Here is a 21255-nt window from a genome sequence, read left to right as displayed (position 1 = left end):
TCCATCGCGCCGCGCTATCGCGTCCATCGCGTCGCCCGGCGCGATGAAGCGTCTAATCGCGTCTTTGCATTGACTTTACATGTAATCTTGTCGCGCGATGAAGTTTCATCGCGTTTGGTGGGTACGCCCTGTATGTTATTTATTTTAAGACCCCCCCCCCCCCCCTTTGCGGACAATTGATCAACTCAATAAGTAGCATTACAAATTTTGAGTGACGAATGGTGGGTTATTAATATTTCACATCAAGATCGCAAAAACTTGCGGACTGTGTGAATGCCTAAGTTAATAGTTGTATAATATGACTGCCCCATCATAAGAGCACTACTACATCTGATTGATTAAATTAATGGGATAAGTGTGCTGATAGCTCAGTGGTAGAGTTACTGCCCCATGTACCGAGGCTCCCTGCAGCGGTCCTGGATTCAAATCCGCCCTGCGGTCCTCTTTTAAAGCATGCCGTCCCTCTCTCTCGCCCCTTTCACTCTCACACTGTCCTCCCGCAATAAAAGGCCAAAACTTACAAATTAATGTGTTGCTTAGATGTTTAGTGGTGTATGACAATATCAGCCTACCGTAAATCCTGTAATATAGGCCCGGGCCTTTATTCACTCAAGCGCATCACGGCCTTTATTGGAAGGAGGCCAGAATTAGAGACAGGCCTCTATTTCTATTCGAGCAAAACTGACTACCAGTAGAATGAATACAAACGAGATTTTGTGTCTATTTGAACCTGTAAAATACTAGGTTCATTTATTGAAAAAGTCTCCTCTTTGGCTCCGCAGCTGCCATATTACCGTAAACAACTATAGACGTTTCGCCAGTATTGCACGCTTGGTGGGCTGCCACTAGGAGGATGATTGACAGGCGCTCTCCTTCATACAATCACTCGCACACTTCATGGCTGCACCTGATTGGACAAACGGTTTCACTGGTGGCCTGTCTGCTCCCCGATTTCAAACCGACCAACACGGCTCGTTTGGAAACTTTCTCTTATTTTACGAAAATAGTTCACCGAAATGTGTTTCTGAAAACATTTGAACAAACATGGGAGAAATAAGCTATGTAGTTGCTGAATCTGTCTTTATTTTAGATCGACAACGGTCAGTTTAAAAATTTTTCGAGAGCTTGCTGGAGGCGGCGCCCTGTCTCGAAACACGCTGCAATGCGAAGGCATTGCACGACTTCTTACATATCATAGACAATGAATGGGAAGTGTCGAAATAACGCTGCCTGTGGACACGTACCTTTACATAGACAATGAATGGGAAGTACATCATACCTGACAAATCGCACCTTTCAGGTCACATGGAATGGCTCTATGTCCAAACCCTGTTCTCTGGACACAGGTGTCCCTCAAGGCTCAGTTTTAGGACTGCTTCTGTTCTCACTATACACCAGATCACTAGGTTCTGTTATCACATCGCATGGATTCTCCTACCATTGCTACGCAGATGACACCCAGCTGTTCCTCTCTTTTCCCCCAACCTCTGACACTCACATTGCAACTCGCATCTCGGACTGTCTGGCTGACATCTCTGTCTGGACAACTGCACATCACCTCAAGCTTAACCTGAATAAAACCAAACTCCTCTTCATCCCAGGGAAAGACTGCCCTCGCATGGACCTGTCGGTCACTGTCGAGGGCATCACAGTATTGCCGTCGTCAACTGCGAGGAACCTGGGTGTAATCCTCGATGACCAACTATCCTGCACCCCCAACATCACTGCTGTGGCCCGATCCTGCAGATTTGCCCTCTACAATATCCGCAGGATTCGGACCTTCCTCACAAAGGATGCAACGCAACTCCTGGTCCAAGCACTGGTCATCTCCCGCCTTGACTACTGCAACTCTCTCCTGGCCGGACTCCCGGCCTCTGCGATTAAACCATTGCAGCGTATCCAGAACGCTGCAGCACGCCTTATCTTCAATCTACCCAAAATCTCCCATGTGACCCCCCTCCTCCGTGACCTCCCCCCCCCCCCTTACCTATAGCACTCTGATCATAGCACTGTCGCTCTTAACGTACTACGTTACTCAGATGAGGACCTAACACTTGTTCTAATTTTAGCTCTTACTTTTTCGGCAATGATACGTTGTGGTTTCTTTGTTTCCTTCTTTTGACAAATGTACTTATTGTAAGTCGCTTTGGACAAAAGCGTCTGCTAAATGACCTAAATGTAAATGTAAATGCATGTTACTATCACAAGCATAATGTTGAGGCCTGCCCAGAAAAACATTGGTTCTAATAATAGCCCCAGCCTCCATTAGAGACCGGCCTTTATTTACCTCCGTCCAACAGCGAGACCGGCCAATGTTAGAGAATACAGGCCTATATTAGAGGATTTACAGTAATTTCTTTAGCTGCAATCCCAGCGGTGTAAAACGGACTTGGGAGCAAATAAAATAAATATAAAAGCACAATTCAAAGTGGTAAGTGGGCTGTACGCTGACACGGATAAGTCATTCCCTCCGCTGAGAATCTGGATCTCTCATATAAAACATCGGTCTCTGAACACTAGCTCTCCTAAGAGCTCAAGATCCGCGCACCAAGCTTTTTTTTTTTAATCCCCACACAGAGCTCCACGGGATGTTTTACAAATGCTGATGCCATTTTCCAAGAGAGTTGATTGTTCAGTAGGCAGTGCTTTTCTCCACGTTGATCAAGAACATAAGCTGCTCCGGAACAGGTTATGTTCTTGATAAGGTTAAAGCGCTTTGAAATGTTGCTGGTTTCAATGACCCCCCCCCCCCCCCATTTTCCTCCGGTGGTCCATTCCATAAATACCGAATGGTCCCTTACATTGTCAAAATATGCCTATATACTGTCCACTGACACTACTATTACACATCCATTGTTTGTTTTTTTATTTGGTTGTATCCTCTTCTGGCAACTTTTTTTAAATTTCACACATTCACTTACATTAGAATACAAACAATTCTTTATGTATAAATTTATATAACACATCTCTCTTCTCCTCTATTTCTGGATTGTCCTACTTCGGGCTCTTGCTGCTGGATTTATCTTATGTTTTCGGGGTTGTCCGTCCAGTGCATTTGACATCTCTGGAACGCCTGGTGGGAATTTTGGAGGTCAAAGGTGAAATTCACTGTGACCTCATGTACGTCCCGTTCTGGGGATATCTTGGGCCTTGAGTGAATTTACTAAAATTCTGCACAGCTGTCCCCTTGGATTCAAGGATGAACTGAGCAAATTTTGGTGGTCAAAGGACAAAGGTCACTACCCTCACAAATCAAGTTTTTGACCATAACTCAAGAATTCATATCAATCTCAATCAATCAATTTCATACAAACGTCTCGTAGGATGAAATGATATTGTGAACTGGATGTAAACTGCAACTTGACATGTTGGCGGAGGCATACAACCCCATGGCAGTAATTCTATTTTTAGGGAACAATGGTGCATAATTGCATATTTAATGAAATAATGGTATACCATGACTGCGCAAAATCAGTCAGTTTCCATGTTACTTAATGGCAGAAAAACCGAACGTTGTGCTTGATGGCCATTGTTAACCTGACTTATTCAGTGTTAGTAACCGGATTGGATGAGATTCTTAAATCCCACATCCTGCAGACATTTAGTAACATCTGTCAAACCATAATTAATCAACATTCACAGATGTTGCTCTCATGCAACCTGTTGACATTTCCCCAAAAGCCCTTGCAACAGAGAACATCTGATTGCTTGTATAAATAGTAAAATGTAGCATTATCATCCTCACAATCCAACCTCACTCCCCCTCCCCCCCACCTTGCAAAGTGAAGATGAACAAATGGCTGGAAGCAGCCAGGGAGTGTAGTGTACCTTCTGCTTTTATCTCAACAGGAGATTTATTTTAATACCACAAATGCATATTTTGTAAATGCTAAGTGTAGTTAAAAACTATAATGCTAACCTGCTGCTTGGAGATTATAGACCCTGAATGACATTATGTTTTATCGGAGGGGTGGGGGAGAAAGGATGTCAAGTGCTCGCCCAGCAGCACGATTTAATATCGTACGCAGCGAGTACAATTCCATTTTGCACTAATGAAAACAATAGCAGCACTAAACACTCCAGCCTACATTTAATTTAATCTTTGAGGGATTATCTTCCTCGGCTAATGTCACAGTGTAAGACTGCCTGTGAATATTAAATACATTTCCTCTGCAGATGCTCCGACAACAACCGGTGGGATAATGTCAACAGATTTTTTTCTGAGTTTCTTCATATGGGTGGAATTACTTTGTGAAACATTTATGGGGAAGCGTTTGCCTTTGCCGAGTTCTCCATTACGTTTGAATGTCATGACACAAAAGGGGGTGGGGTTTGAGGATACAATTTGTGTAAATGGCCTTGTGTTCCTTTGGCTTTGGCGAAATTAAAAGGCTTAGTGAATCCATAATGGCCGTGACTGTACTGCAAGAGGTGAAGGGAGGAGAAACCCACTTAGCATTGGCAGAATATTATAACTATAGTGTGGTCACTCAGAAGGTCTAAGGATTAGTAAGTGATACATGATACACCATACATGTATGTGTTGAAGCTAAGGTAGCAGAGGGTGAGGACGGAGAGGAAGTCATCCTGAGGGAGTCACTGTTGCTGTAGACCTACATATATTACGTCACAGATAAGGAAAAAGAAGTTACTTTGTTACGTAGTTAAGTAAGCTACGTTATGCACATGGCCTAAATGAACTACGTTACAACAACCTACCTACGCAATCTATATTATGTAGCGTACAAATAAGTCGATGTTGTATTCCTCCCTATGCAGACTTTATCACTCTATAAACTACATCACCTGACTTCCTCCCATACTCCCAACATAAATGCAGCCATGTAGAGTTGTCGTTGTTTGACACGTAAGGCCAGTGATGTGGCATGGGTATCATTTTAGAGCCCGTCCATATTCATAAACTGTTGAATTGCTAAACTGCAGTGTGGGACGTGAAGCCGTTTTCTCAGCAGGCATGTAGTGCTGCTACCTTCTAAATTTTCAGCAGCCAGCTGGAGTTTCAGACTGTAACTCAGCCTTAAAATGGCGTCTGTTATTTGCTGAAGTCACTGATAAAGTAGATAAACTTTAGAGCCGCAGCCAAAATGCAGTAGCAATTGGTTTGTGGCTGACAATAATTCCCCCACATTGTTGCTACTTTATGTCTGTCTGAGCCCATCTGTGATCTCCGTGGCAGCGGACTGTATTTCTCACTGGAGCTCACTTGTGTTGGCGCTCAGTTTTCCCTCGCAAGCGAATGAAAAGTCATCCTAAGGACATAGCGGCACTGCATAATTGCAGTTGATTAATAAAATACTAGCGCAGGCAGCAGTTGGCAACTCCATTATTGTGTTTCTCAAACAGATTAATTGCAGCGAACAATATGAGCCTGCCACCAGTGATAGGGAGACTTTGGATACAAAGACAGTCATCAAGGCCGAGCCCGGATCACATTAGTCATTTTAAATAGCTCATTGTGCTCTCATGTACCATTTCAGGCTGAGGTACAGGGGAGTGCTCTTATTATGAGCTCACAGATGCCCAAACTACTTAACGAAGTATGGCTAATTGTACGTTATCAATATGAAATACAGTTACATCAGTGGAATCCAATCGCTGTCAGTTCAGTCAGTGTGAAAAGACTTGTATGACATAATCTGTTTTTAAAGTCATATGTTCTGACGTTCATTGATCTGGTCGAGTTTAAGACTGCACAAATAATATATGAAGCAATAAATAATTAACTGCCTGGCAACATACAAAATCATTTCTTTCTGTTTGTCTGTCTGTCTGTCTATCTACAATCTACATAGATAGATATATAGATGGATAATAAACAATATCTATAAAAACAGTAAACCAAACTCTGTGAACACAACCTCTGTAGTTGGGGCTGCAGTCTCAGACTCTGTTAATGAACTTAAGCTGAGGGGAGAAGGAGCTCCCCTCCTCACGACAGCAAATAGCCAAGGGCAATAGCCGATAACTAATGTGTGGAATATTGCAATTAGCATGGCAAAGTACTTACAGGGATCAAATTAAAAAATTCATTAACGCTCGCACTTAATTAAGAAACACTTTTCGGTTTACATGATAAATTATGACACCTATTAAATCTTCCAGTACAAGCTGTAATGGCCTTCTTTGCTCCTGGGTATAGACAGTGTTTCCTTTCAGGTTCAAGGAACTCTCCAAGGACCCGAGGTATTTATTAAAGAGTTTTATTAGGAATAATGTTTCCCTGCGAGGGATACAGGAGTAAGCATTTTAGGGGAAGATATGCAGGTTTTTTTTTTTTTTGCTGCTGCTGCTTCTGTTGCACCTCAGCATCTTGTCTGAACATGTCACCCTTAATTGAAACAAGATTGGAAAGAGCCTTGAGTTGAATGTGTTTTTAAAGGAAATTTTAAAATAATGAATTAAGTTTGATGAGAATAACAACTTTCATGTTAGAGATGTAGCTATTATATAAGTCCTGCAGCACTTCATGGCAGGCTTGTTGAACTTCTCTTGTCTGTTTTGTGAGAGGTTTAAAAAAAATATTTTGCTTCTTTCAGCCATGAGTTACAATGCTTAATGAATTAGAGAGACAGATTAGAGGTTCGTCAGTGGTTCTTCTCTCAAAGTATCTGTTTATATATTATATCTTTAACAGTATCTTCTTAACACTAAGTTGTGTTTGAGCATTTGAAAAGGGTTTCAGCAGCTCACAGTTTTACAACACACATCCCGTTGAACACAATGGATGTGTCATCCAGACAAAAGAAGTAATCAAGGTGTATTAGCCTGAAGTGATTAAATTTCTACTTGTCAACAATGGGAATTTGGACAATGGTGTGGAAAGGCTTATACAGAAAATAACTAGTGGCGTTGCCCTTCAGACCTCATAGGAGTGACCTGATACGCCACCCACTGGATTTAATTATTTTCTAAGATTTAGAGACCCACACCTGCATGGACATCCCCCCCCCTTCTAGTCCCTGTAGGCTGTGTTGCTTTTTAAATTATGAATTGTATTGATGCAGTGTTTTCTTTAACAATCTACTTTAATGATAAGAAAGCCTGCGTTCAGTAATTGTAAACGTTTCCATGCATACCGTAACGTGAGATAAGATGGAATTTAATTAATCCCAAAGGAAATTCCATAGATCAGAAATTACAGCAGAAGAATAACAAACACAACAGAGTAACAATATAAGCATATACAAACATTATAGTGATAAAAAAGTGCGTAAGATGTAATACTGACACCATTGCATAATAAATAGCGATAAGAGTATTTATATAGAGTAATAATTGGAAAATAAGCTAACTACAATGGACACCAGTCCATGTTACATCAACTAAACATCCAGGTGAACCGCTAATTTTGATCTTAGACAGGCAAAATGCATCCAGTGGAGCAGAGAGGCAAACATGAATCCTGAGGAGTGGATTATAACCTCTCAGTCAACGACGTTGTTGTCATCTGCAGAGGTTAATCAGTGGTTTGGCTGCAGTGTTGTCAATCTGAAATGACTGCGTCTTTATGCAGACTCACAGAGAAAAATCTGTGAGTAGAAGCCAGCTGATAAACACACGTCGTGAGATGAAATTTAGTCTGGTAGTGGAGGCACTGCTGTGTCTGGAGGCGGCTGTTCAACTCCCTGAGCGGGGAAGCCCTGCGGTCTTAATCATCTCATTTATATACCAAGGACGATACCACACACCAGTACATATTAAACTGATCATTTCAAACAAGCAAGTAAATAAATCTAATTTGCAGATCAGCCCTCCACAGATGAACCTTTTGGTACGCAACAGAATATGAGGAAACTATATCAATGCAGGTGCCTGCGGAGGCCTTAATGTGCTGGTGCTTCCTCACAACGGTTAAGAAGCCTCTTGAACTTTGATTTGCTCTTCGTTTTGGTAACTTGAGTCTTCCAGTTAATCTAAAATGTCCTCTGAACCTGGATACTTACAACAGAAATTCATACTCATGGATAGATTATCTTATTGAATGTTTCACAGTGAACTACTCTCGGGGCTTCCAGGGGCCCCAAAGTTAGTGCGTCTGTTATTATTAGTACCGCCATAGGGCTCAGTCAAAAGTGAAGATATCCTGGTTACATGTTTGCGTTGTATGCGTTTATACTGAACGTCTACCAATACCAGTTACAATCTGATATTTTATTATTTAATTTGTATGTATTTATTAAGTATTTTATTGCCCAGTGAGTGCTGGTGCAGCCTCTAACTCCTTCGACCTTGGACAGAATAAATGGGAATAGATTAGGGCTATGGGGCGAGTAGGGAATTTATGTTTTGTTTAAATATACATAGAGGAGTGTCAGTATTGATCTGGTATGGCATGAATACCCTTTATTTATTCCCTGCATGAAAAAAGTACTAAAGTGGGTGGGAGGGTGCACTGGTAGATCAAAACCTTTGCCTTATAGAAGTGTTGCCACTCTTTTTCACTTTTTCTTCATACCAGAGCAGTTTCATCTGTAGCTTTTAAACAAGGTGACATCATGATAATTCAATGTAAAATTTGCTAAATCAGTAAATTGCCAATCATGCACTTAAGATGTTGTTGAATCAGAGTATTGGACAGACAGAGGATTCAACAGTTCCCTCCTGCTGCTGCTTCTTGGCCAATTTTGATATCGGAGGTGATTATTTCAGCACTTCATGTTTTTGCTGCCTCTTTCTTCATCAACCCTTTGGGTAAATAATTGGCAGAGCGTGTGACAAAATGGCCGGTGGACAAGTCATGAGTGTGCAAATGTGCGGTTAATTTGAAGCCTTGAAGCAGGCCCTGGCTCACTTCTGTTAGATTATCTCAAACAAGTGTCCAGAGCCATGTGCCATGACTAAATTATTATCTGTGTATTTCATAATGTTACTGACAATATGTTAACGTGTTTTTTCACCTCCCCCCGCCGTGAGCAGATGGGTCCTTTTACTTTATTTTCCACATCAAGTATGATTATTTCTTTGTGCCAAAAGCCACCTGCCGTTCCTTGGTCTCTGTTCTAATTATTTATGTTGGTAACACACAGCAGGACTTGTTATCAGTTGGATGGTATCTTAATAAAGGAAGGCACATCAACATATTGACATGATGTTCAAGGGGAAAATGTATCATCAGGCTAAAGCAGGCAGAGGGGGGTAACGGAGCGGATCAGGCCATGTGCCAGCACCTCCAAATCTGACCTCTTTTTGTTTCCCAACTCCTGAGCTCCCTCTCCAGCACACATCTGAGGAACCATGTGATGAAATTAGTTGAAAGCCCATTAAAAAGTCAAATAAGACAGAATGTATTATCAATGAAACGCCAGGACCTGATGATTCTCACTTGTGTGTGACAGAGAAGGACGAGGGGTCTAATTGCTGGTGAAACACAAAAGGTCCCGTCTTGTTTGGGGCACATAAAGGGTGTGATCACACCTGGTTCTGTAGTGAAAGTTCACTTGTAGTTTCTTTAAGTTGATCTGATACAGCTCATAAATACCTGTTTGTGAGAGAACTGGAGCTTGTAAACAAAAGTCACAAGACCTCACAAGTGGCACGTTTATTGATTTCTGGTAAATTTCCAAAACATCGACAAGACTTTATAGATAGATGGCAAAAAAAGTCCAAATCAAGTTCCCCGTAAATAGAACAGACTATTTGTATGGCACTTTTATTGATGTAGAACTTCTCAATTGTTGAAGTGTTTACAGGAATACAGTAAAATTAAAAAAGAGAAACAACACTGTGTATACATATCAAAATATAAAGTTATTAGATCATGCTAACGCTGATGAAAACAGCACTTTTGGAAACTGCAGAGCAAAAAAAGTGGAGGGGAAAAAACCCTGTTCCATCAGTGCTTATTAAGACATGAGGGGAACATTACATCAGCGATTCCTCTCACAGCTAGAGAATGGAGATTGAGTCAAAATATTGCAAATAAAAGTAGCAATTAAGTTAAGTATTAATGGCATTTCAAAGCATCCTGTCGTGGGGATAGGTCACTCTTAATCAGGGCCCCACTGTTCTAAAATGTAGAACACTTACAATTAAACATACTCAATACTTTAATCCCTGGGAGTTAAAAATGAATACAGCATAATTACAATTTCTCATGTACAGCTCTGCTTGTTTCTAATGTGACTGGAAATGGGTTCAGAAATATGTCATTGATGACGGCTGATGCATTATAATTACAGATTCCTCTATCCTTTCTAAGCTTTTTTTTTTATCCATCCCAGGCCAAATACAAAAGCCATCGTATTACCCCACGAGAGCAGTAAGCCATTGTAGCACTCCCATTATGAAGCCAGATTTAAAAGGGTTACAAAACCTTTATCTACCCAGTTAAGAACATATATGGGCTCACGGTATCCACAAGAGTGCAGTGAGGAAAAGCCATTGTGGAGCTCAGACAATGCACTGACCATAAATCTATAATAGCCTTTAGGATTAAAGAATATGCTCTCTGAGTTTAATTACATATTGCTTCTGAGAGGTTTACCCCGCTGGGATGGAGAGGCACACTCCCGCTCCTGGCGACTGCAGATGAGGGACAGACGGCCAGAAAATTAACAGAAGGATTTATTTAATCTCAACTAGTGAAAGTTTTTTTGTGCGTTAATGCATCCACGTCCGCTGCCTTGTGGGTAGAGTGAGAGTAAGAACAGGCCAACTTGCAGTATATCAGTGTAAGCCAGACATACGGCACACACACACAAACACATGATGTCACACTGGCACGAGTCACCCGTTCATTTCCTGTTCCTGTTATTATTGGAATTGTCATACCAATAATCGTCCACTTGCAACAGAATAATAGCGATTAAACCTACTTTTAGTTCATAAAAGCTTTTCATATTTGTTGTTTTAAACAAGCTGTAGACTTTTTGTGTTGTGCAACATTTGTTTGGTACTTATGTCTCATAATGAATCAGAATAAAAAGCTGCTGAAGTTGTGATTTTTCAGTGATTTCACAACAGCTATAGCAAGTTGCAGAGATACCTACCAAGGCACCCTAACAGTTGTAAAATCACTGTAAATTAAGCCCTGGAGTAGTTTATTGCCTTTATAAGAAAGCCACTACATATACCATGCAAGGCAGGGTTTCAGAAAATACACACACAGCAATCATTTATTGATATCAAATAATCATTCTTCCAAAAAGCAATGTAATTCTTCAGCGACATTAAGCAAATGGCTGCCGAGCAACACGCAGATGCCTTGATGGCATCTCACCAAGGATCCTGAAGACCTGTGCCAGCCAGCTGTCCCCTGTACTGGGACATCTGTACAACCTGAGCCTGAGTCAGGAGAAAGTCCCGTTGCTGTGAAAGACCTCCTGCTTGGTCCCAGTCCCCAAGAAAACGAAGCCGTCCGACCCGTCAGACTATAGACCAGTCGCACTAACATCGCATGGGATGAAGGTCCTGGAGAGACTGGCCCAGCTGAGGCCACAGGTGAGGACGTTTCTGGACCCCTTGCAATTTGCCCCATTTGAGCCCCATTTAGGAGTCGATGATGATGTCATCTAGTCTTCGTTGATTGATTGGCTAGTCCTCGTTGATTGTGTGGCTCGAGGCAATTAAGACTAGCCGATTCTCATTGCCTCGAGAGAAGTTTGCCCTCAGGGTCTACCAGAAAGCTGTTATTTTAACGCAAACCATGATCTATTCCAACGGGTACCCAACACAGTACCCGCAAGCGCGTGGTCACCCGCAGCAAAACAATGAATATCCCGCAGGCACTTCCTATATTTTATACATTACACATATTCATTTTTACAATTGGCGTGCCAGCAAAGTGACGAGGTGCTGAGCATTGCATGTTTTCTGCTCTCGACCCGAACAATTGTACTTGTCAAGAAGTTTCCTTGCACGTAAACCCTCATGAACCCACATAGACCGATGGGTCCCTTCGTTATTCAGCCTCCTCTTCATCCAGAGCAAATACTATTTTGCGGATGATCCGTATCATAGCAACCAGCTCTCAGCGGAAAAAACCCTGCACCTCTCAAACACTCCGAGGTGGACGTTTTCAGAAGAGCGTCTGCTGTTTTCAGCACAACTTTGTACAGAAATTTGACAAATCAGATAATTGATGAGAGTAATCATTAATATATATAAACTAGGGCTGTCAAGTGATTAATGAAATCTAGTTAATGTAGTTAATTACATGCTCTGTGATTAATTCATCTAAATTAAATGCATATATACATTTTTTTTTTGCTGGCTAGCTAAATAGGCACCTGCTAAATAAGTGAAATTTAACAATTTATCTACGCTTAAAGAGTCTTGTCTAACTTTATACACTCTATGCTCTTGTCATAGCATAGGAAAGCACATTGCTGTTGCCAAATAATCCGCCAATGACAACTGGCTGCTATATAAATCTCTAGCAACATGGAGCCAAGGAAGCTCATCGCCATGGGTAGGGCTGCAACTAACGACTATTTTAATAGTCGACTAGTCACCGACTATTGAAACGATTAGTCGACTAATCGGATAATTATTAAATTTTTCTTAAATTTAGCATGAGGTTGCTTTAATTATGTGGCAAATGATAATAAACACAAGAAAGATGGGTACTTCAATGAAAAATGCATCTTTTATTCAACTTTGCTGCTGATGTTCAGTTCATACAAAAAGTAAATAAAAATGTCCTATAAACCAATTAGGCACAGTGCTCGGTCAGTATAGACATAAATCCATAAATAAATAAACCTCTGTCCATTTTTTAAGGACAGGCAAATGTCTTTTATAAAAATTAAATAATAAATTAAAATCAAGTAAACATTTTTTCCTGTAAACCAAGGTCAGGCACATTAGCAGCAGTAAAACAGTAAACAAAACAAATATTAAGTGCATTTTGTGAAGTACATTCAGTGGTCAACTGCACAGTCTGTTGCAAAAGAACTTTACAATTCTGAAATTTAACGGTTTTAACGACTGACGTTTGTAGATACACAGCTGAAAATAAAGCATTTAGAGTTGTCCAAATTCAAGTTGTAAACATGGACTTTGTGATACAACCTGGACACAAACCTGTCATGGTGGACAGACCAGGTTTAAAATCAGGCTCAGGCTATGTCGTTCAGTTTATTCATACTAAGGAAAGTCAGCATATCCACATGGTCTCGTGTGAGGCTTGCTCTCTTCTGGGAGCAGATATTTCCTGCTGCTGAGAAGATTCACTCTGCCGGGGTGGATGTTGCAGGAATGCACAGAAGAGATCTTGCTAGGTGACAGTGTGGGCAAACGCCCCTCATTTTCTCTCCACCAGCTGAGAGGGTCATCCTTTTTGGCTATTGGTGGCTCTGTGAAGAACATCTGAACTTCCCTCCTCACCATTTGGATTTTTTTGTCCTCCTGGGTTTCCTCCTCTTCCTCACTCAGACTGTCAGTGTCAGGTTATCCAGTGCTGACTTTCCCCCTGCACGTCTGCTTCTTTTGCAGAAAGGGGTCCATGGTGGCTCTCTTCTTCGGACTGCATGCATTTAATTTAAAATACTTTTGTCAGGCACAGTCAGGCATAACATTAAAGCTCTCTTTTAAAGCGAAAACACGCTTATAAAATGTACAATGTACATCAAAAACAAAACGTATTGGCTTGAATGTTACTTGAATCGAGTCAGACTCCGTTTCGATCAACTGTCCGACGTGCTTTCTCTTTAAATGTTCGTGCATAACCGAGGTGCTGCCGTGATACGCAAGGCAAGTAATCTTTTTTTTTGCCGTATCCAGGCTAAAATGCTCCCAAACTTTAGACGTTTTGGTACGCGTAGCTGCTGTGCAGGACGCCGCCATTTCTGTATGCTTTACCGCTCGGCAGAGACGCTATTGCGCATGTGCGACTCTCGGCAGAGATTGTAATGAAGTGAGATGCCTCACTCCGTTGGAAAAACACGTCTGGCGACAATTGTCGACAATGGAATTCATTGTCGACACTTTCTATTATCGATTTTTGTCGACAACATCGACGAATCGTTGCAGCCCTAGCCATGGGCATCATGTATAACTTAAAAGCAGATAAACATGAATCCCAGTCTTTGTTTCTTTCGCCAGCATCTTTGTGTTTCTTTGTGCATTCATTGAATGACAGAGTAGCATACTTGGATTATCAAGTCTGGAAATGGCAAACAGATTCTTAAATGTTTCTGTGTTGTGGTGAATACTGTTCCCCGTCTATGTGTTTGCCCCTAACTAAACCTGAACCAGCCCTTTCCCCTTAAAGGAAAAGTTCGGAATTTTGGACATAGGACCTCATTTCCAACTTACCCGAGGTGATATAGGTCGGTGGAGACCGTTTTCAGCACAATTGGTCCAGTCCTTATAGTTGCACAAGTCACTGTTGCTAAACTGGTGTTGAGCTAGCGCACGTCAACGGTAACATCCAGCCTGTCTCTAAAAACAGCTTTAACTGCTCCGCAGAACACCCGAGACAAATGTATTATGACGTCGGACTATCGATGTACATGTCAGTGTTGGTAGAATTATTAAAAAAATTAAACCAACCTTGCATGGAATTGGAATAGCTTATACTTTGTTCCCTGTTGTTGCTAAGGCTACGTCAGCGGCGGATTGATATTATCTCCGGGCTAGTGAGGCTACAGAGGAAGACGGTTTCGGTTTCGCTGACAATCACGCAAGTTTATTCAGCTGCTGTCAGTCCTATGCTAGCGGGAAGGAATCAGGATAACAGGAGACTATGGCCACTGCCAGCTATGCTGAGATTTCGGAGTTTGAGGACGACGAAGATGAGGTTGTTTTATCAAATCAGCCATACCAGTTTGAGCCAGAGTATACGGACCAAGAACTGATACAGATGGATGCTCAAAGGGCAGAACGTGAAAGAGTTGAGACCGCTACCGGTGGAGCTGCAGCAGACACTCGCCAGGACAGAACATCTGGAGACTGGTGGTGCCAATGCAGTAAATGCATACCAATGCCGACAGATCAAGAATGTTTTTGCTGCAGGGAGTGGGACTTAGTAATCCCACAGATGCAAGAACTGGAGCTGGACACTAGTTTCCAAGACCTAGATGTGTCCGGGCATAGCGTCTCCCGAGACAAAAAAATCTGTATAACCGAGCACCAGGACTTTCCACCTCTTCTGAGTCAAGGTGTGCTAGAAACGTTTTTCTTCTTCGACAAAATCAATTGGAGAAGACGACCCAGACCTGCTGGACCCAACGGCCAGTTGTCAATCTTGTAAGTGTACAATGTAAACAAAATGTTTTTGTTTTTTTTACCTAGCTCTTATAATGTATTTTCACACATGGACTACAAGTCTGCTTTAGCTAGGCGAGTTTTACCATTGATTTAGCCTACCCTTGATGTACAATCACAGCCTCAGTCTAGTGTGGCTGATAACAGAGAAAGCTTAGAATAATGCTAGCCAGTTATAACCATGTAGGCTTAGGCCGACTTCTTAGCCTAAACTATTCAGCTGTCTACCACCATGGTCATTGTCAGTGTGCTATTACCCAAGTGTTTGTCTTTGGTAAGAAAGTTGCCTGCTACCAAAAGCTAATTTGTTTTCCTTCTTGTTTTAGGCAGTACCGATTGGTGGCCTACAGAATTGTTCTGGAGTGGGGATTGAAAGGAACACAGCTTGGAAGAGGCAACCGACGCGTTCTTCCATCATGTGTGGTGAATAGCATCCGCAACAAATACCCTTCAGCCACTGGGCAATATGTGGGGTTCAAGGAAGCACAAGATGCTTTGAGACTGTTCTGAACACACTACAGCTACTGCACCACATCCTGTAAACCATATTCTTTATATAAAACAGAGAAATAACACATACATTTGGTTTCCGATGACATAATACAACTTTGATGTTTTTTTTTACCATTATTATTATATAACAATTGTATTTATAATTATTTTTATGTTATAACAATTACACAACAGAGGAGATTTCAACAACGTGCTCTAATGTTACAGTAATGCCTTTTCAATAACATTATAAATGGTTCGATAAAAATAAAATAAAAAAGTTGACCTTTTGTCTCTTTACTTCTGCTTGCAGACAGTTAGGCTTTCATTTCCCCATTTACTTATATTTTAAATCGGGAGACATGTTCTGAGATACATTGACTTTTGTCTGGTCTTGGAATGTTGGCGATGTTGGCAGGTAAAGTAGGTGATGACTGGATATATGACTTTGAATCTGCTAACTTTACAGTAGGATCCTGGCGCCTTTCCAGGACCCGCTCCACCAGATCCTTCCTGAACGTCTGGCTGGTTGTTTCATACTTCTTCCTGGCAACCCATCTTTTTGTTTGTTTGGGAAAGACCAAGTCGTATCTCAGACTCCCTGAGGGAGTAAATGTCAAAACGCACAGCAATATAAACAAACCAAGAATTGACGTGTAAATCTACAGTGTACTTGATGCAGAACAGTATTGATGGCTTATAATTTCGTAGTTATCTATTATGTGTAGGCTTACCATCAGAAGTCGTTGCTTGTTGACGGCCTACATTCTCATTGTGGTCCATCACTGAGAGTAGGGTGCGTGCCTTCATGCCGTTGTAGCTGAAGTGGAGCCTCTTCTGTGTGTACTTCAGCATTGCGCTATGGTACACTTCCAGGTCTCCTGCAGTTTATATTAGTTGGTTATTACACCTTGTAGAAATAGTTTATAAAACAATATTGGACAATCTATTCCATCATTCATTCGATCACAAACAGTTACACAGTTGAAATAGTAATAGCAGTCGTGCCAGCATGTTATTTTGAGTAAGGCATTACAAAGAATTAGGGGAGTTTGTGCCGTATTCAAGTTGTGGAAATACTCAACTAAATGGTAGCAGCAGACATACCTGTGTGCTTGAAGAGAGTCATGTGGTTGAGGTCTTTCAACAGGTTCTTGTTCAGAACGTGGTCTGAGAGTGCCTTGAATGCAGCAGAGTCTTTTTGCAGCCACCTCTTCCTTCTCTGCTGCTCGTCAGTGAGGTCCAGGTGATAGCAAGTCCTCTCCTGTCCGTTTTCCTCCCACCGATGAATTCCACAAACATGATGGAGAATGGACGTCCAGCGGCGTTTCAACTCCTGCCAAAGTTGATATGTTTCAGGGACACACACAGACATTATAAAAACCCTGCCTTTAGTTTACTACAGAAAACAAGACAAACGTCTATACCTCTGCATCACCTCCACATGACTGGCAACACCACCACAGGTGATTTGTAATTGCCTTGAGCCAAGGCAGCAGATCGTTGTTTTTTTTAATGTTTGCAGCCGCGGTCAACTTCTTCTTCAGTCCTAAGAAATAAAAGAACAATGAGGGAAGGGATAAGAGAGAGGAGGGGGTGGGGGAGGCTTCAACAGAGTCTGATTGCATTTAGTAAAAAGCTTACCTTTCGCAACATGCCAGGGATCAAATTGATGCTGGATGTCAGAGTAGGTCTCCCTCATGAGCTTCCTGATGGAAGGAGAGCGGTCTGTGGTGATGGCATCCACTCTAACTCCTGCCTCAAGCAAACGCTGCAGACCCCTCCGAAACCCCAGTGTCTCCATGGCTGGTGAACTGGTCGCCTCTGTAACCTTAGTAATGACATCAGTAGAAGGTATGATCAGATACCCCCACCAACACGCACACAACTCTAATGAGAGTAAAAACAGAATGGACATTTGTGGGTATTTACCTGAACTAAGTCAACCATGATTATTTCTTTTGTTTCATCACTCATGAAACTGTAGGTTGTGTACTTGGCACTAAATCCAGGTGAATCTGAACGACCATCACCGCAGATTGAAATTCCAACAGTCTGTTGTTGTAGATTTCTCATTATTTCATTGTGATGGTCATGGTATGCATACTCAATTACTGGAATGAGGTAGGTGGATTGCAGGGAGTAAAATGTAGTCTTCCGGGGAATTTGGAGATTCAGTAGTTCAGCCCAATCTGAGATTTCTGTATAAGTTGAACCTGTGAACATGATGGATGAGGCAACCAGCAGGTTGTTTTCTGGCATTCCACGTAGTTGAGGACACGAGTCCCATTCTCCTGAGTGTCCATTCACACAACTCCACTTGATGTGTATGCGGGTCCCAGCAGTGGTCACTTTCTTGTCTTCTTCTTCAATGAAAACTCCACACTGGTGGCATGTTGTGAAGAGCTGCATTAGCCTGGACTCATTTACAATCCATTTCTTTTCTGACCAGTTCCTGGCTCCTGCAGCAGAGGGTATGTCTGAGCTGGAGGAGCTTGAGGTGTTGCTCAATGGAACAAAGCTGCCCGCAACCGGGTGACTTGATGAGGCCTCAACTGAGCTCATACTCTGGTTCAGTGGGTTGTCATCTTCAGCCACTATTTTATCCTCCTTTATAAACAACACAATACAAATAAATATGCAAGCATATCTAGGGTTTCTATAGTCTAGTGGACAACAGATGTCTATTGCCAGTGAGTCGAAGGGCAGAGAGAGCGTGAACAGGAATCTGTCTAACAGAATCCAGCCAAAATATTGCATTGTCCTTTTGTAAGAGCGTAATCCATGTCATCAGTGTAATAAAAGTATGTAAAGCAATGCAATGAAGTCATACATGTCATACAAATACTAATATTTATTTGAGCTCAATCTCTTACTTGTGATGATGGCAGTTGGATTTCCTTCGGCTGGCCTGATGCTGCACTGTGGATATCCTATACAAAATACACAAGTTGATGACAATGCAGTTGTCAAAGAGTACAATATGAATGAAACACTCCTATAAATCAGACAATTACCTCAATTTGCCTCCAATGTCGAAGAGGACGGAGGGCAAAATAGAACCCAGATGCAGAACGCCGTTTTGGTGGGCGTGGCTCTGCCTGTTCTGGAGTGGTGATGAACAATTTCAGTGCACCAGAACACTCAGCTGAGGATGATAATGGCCCAGAGGTGTCCTTTTTAGGGGTGGATTGTGGTAAATGGCCCATCTCCTCAAGTTCCTTTTCAGATAACAACAACAATAACATATAAGTATAATGTATTGCAAAACACAACATAGAGACAAATAAATAACTGTCATGGATTGTAAAGACAATAGGTCTACGTTGTTTGAGAGACTGTTGGACCAAGTGATAAACCACCACACTTCAAAGTTATCTTCCTTAGTGTAAATGTCAATATTGATCAACAGCAGCATCCAGGATGGATATCTGTACGCCAAGCACTGTAGCCTCCTCTGATGCCAATGCAAGTTGCAGTATAACGTTAGAAAACGCATGCTCTATGCCAGGGATTCATTCCACGTGCATGCGAGCTCCAACTAATTACAATCTGCCAGATTATAACACACATAACGTCACCGGTACATGTAAGCACAGTCTCGATCTCAGTCTCAAGTCTCAGAAGATATCAGAAGAAGCTAGGCTATTGTTATGAGAGGTGCGCTTTATTAGCAAGAGTAGGTTACCAAAAGTTATTTGCCTACCTGTTCATCCGTAGCTGTATCCGTCATCTGTGCATCTGGAAAGACAGCTGGGACGGCATTTGTTTTTAGAAATTTGTGGTCCTTCAGACTGCGGGGTTTTTCAAAGTCATCTTTTCTAAAATGATCACTGCATATTCGCAACTTCAGCACCGTCTCCGCCGTTGTCCTGGAGTCCAAGCCAGCTGCCAGTAGTCATAGTTGGTTCCTTTCTGGTTCTTGTAATGGAAATCGGTGGAAACTCTGTGGAGCCCATCTGTAACTTTTATTGTTGCAATTTCTGAACGCACACTGAAGCACCATTTTTATAACGCTGCTACGAGTACTAGCTGTCACGACTGTAGGGCGCTTAGGTTTCGTTTTTACGCACTACTACTAACACGCAAAGTAAAATTCCGCTGCTGCTGAGAAACTAGTCCCTCAAAATGTTTTATCATTGAAAATGCAAGGTTGGTTTAATTTCTAAAATGATTCTACCAACACTGACATGTACATCGATAGTCCGACGTTATAATACATTTGTCTCGGGTGTTCTGCGGAGCAGTTAAAGCTGTTTTTAGTGACAGGCTGGATGTTACCGTTGACGTGCGCTAGCTCAACACCAGTTTAGCAACAGTGACTTGTGCAACTATAAGGACTGGACCAATTGTGCTGAAAACGGTCTCCACCGACCTATATCACCTCGGGTAAGTTGGAAATGAGGTCCTATGTCCAAAATTCCGAACTTTTCCTTTAACCTAACCAGCGAGAGGGGCCGGGTAACAATATTCTAGAGGAAACAGACATCAACATAACTGCTTCATTTCTTTTTCCAGCTCTGAAATTTCTCTCATTAATTTCAATGTGTCTCCTTTCTCTTATTTTCTATTCCCCCTCCATCGTACACTTACATTTTTAAGCAATTTGTTTGGCGCAGTGATACTACCGCAATGAGGTCACAGCTGTGTGTTTTGTAGAGTATTTTATAGGTTCAAACGCGGCTCAGCCAATCATAATCAAGCAACGGAACTACTCTTTTTTTATAATCTCAGTTTAATGAGATTCAGACAATTTATTTATTAGAAACTCGGATGAGAAGAACTCATGTTGGTAATTTGATAATTCTGGTTTATTGTCCTGCCTTACAGCATTACAAAATGAAAGAGTGCTCCTTTACAACATGCCCGACACACAGTATCAGTGTGTAGCATGACATTGTCTGCTCTGGTGCACAGGAACTGGTGCGCTTTATATGAGCGTTTTGTTACCAACATGCAGTACAAGATGAAAAATTGCCATGTACGGTGTAAACAAAACAAAGGATTATTTGATTCATTTAAAAATTTTGACTTATTTTCCAAGATTCTAAATTGATTCATAACTTCCAAAAATCTATTAAGCATGTTCTTATTAAAAAAACATTTTTGAACCATGAATCGCTTTGAATATACATTCATTTTTTTAATTGTTTAGAATCGGAAATCGATTCTGAATCAGATTGTGACCTTAAGAATCTGAATCTGAATCTAATCGAGAGACACCCTATGATTCCCTATAAGTGTCAGATTGTTCGTTCTTCTTGTGCATTCTTTGATCGGGTGAGAGTCGCCGAGTCTGCAGGTGAACACTTCCTGTCTGCTGCTGAGCCGTTTGGAGGCGATAAGCTGTGTTTGGGAAAGTGTTGCGGAAGGACATATGGTCCCTCTGCTCTGAAGGGACAGTGCTCTGCTGAATGTAGGTTAGCACCTGCTTCATTTTAAACCCCCATTGTGTTGCGGAGCAGACACCTGAGATTGGAGATGATTTGTTTAAACAAGTGGGGGTTTTTTTCAGTGATGAGGTCGCTTAGTGAT

At 41.7% G+C, this 21255-nt stretch overlaps 1 protein-coding gene across 1 annotated transcript; it reads right to left on the bottom strand.

The window, feature by feature from the left end:
- Nucleotides 1–16312: 16312 nt before the first annotated feature.
- LOC311023680 (uncharacterized protein) lies at nucleotides 16313–19680 on the bottom strand (the record flags this gene model as incomplete). The annotated part of the gene is made up of 7 exons (XM_084025672.1): nucleotides 19427–19680; nucleotides 18738–18941; nucleotides 18597–18653; nucleotides 17962–18330; nucleotides 16828–16996; nucleotides 16486–16601; nucleotides 16313–16321 (listed from the first exon to the last, which is right to left on the bottom strand). Exons 1-7 carry the CDS (start codon nucleotides 19451–19453, stop codon nucleotides 16313–16315), a joined length of 951 nt encoding a protein of 316 aa, XP_083881798.1. The 5' UTR covers nucleotides 19454–19680.
- Between the last annotated feature and the right edge of the window lie 1575 nt (nucleotides 19681–21255).

Source organism: Eutrigla gurnardus (assembly GCF_963514095.1).
Source record: "Eutrigla gurnardus genome assembly, chromosome: 13".
In the NCBI taxonomy this organism is placed as follows: Eukaryota; Metazoa; Chordata; class Actinopteri; order Perciformes; family Triglidae; genus Eutrigla; species Eutrigla gurnardus.
This window is presented reverse-complemented; position numbering and strand designations above follow the sequence as displayed.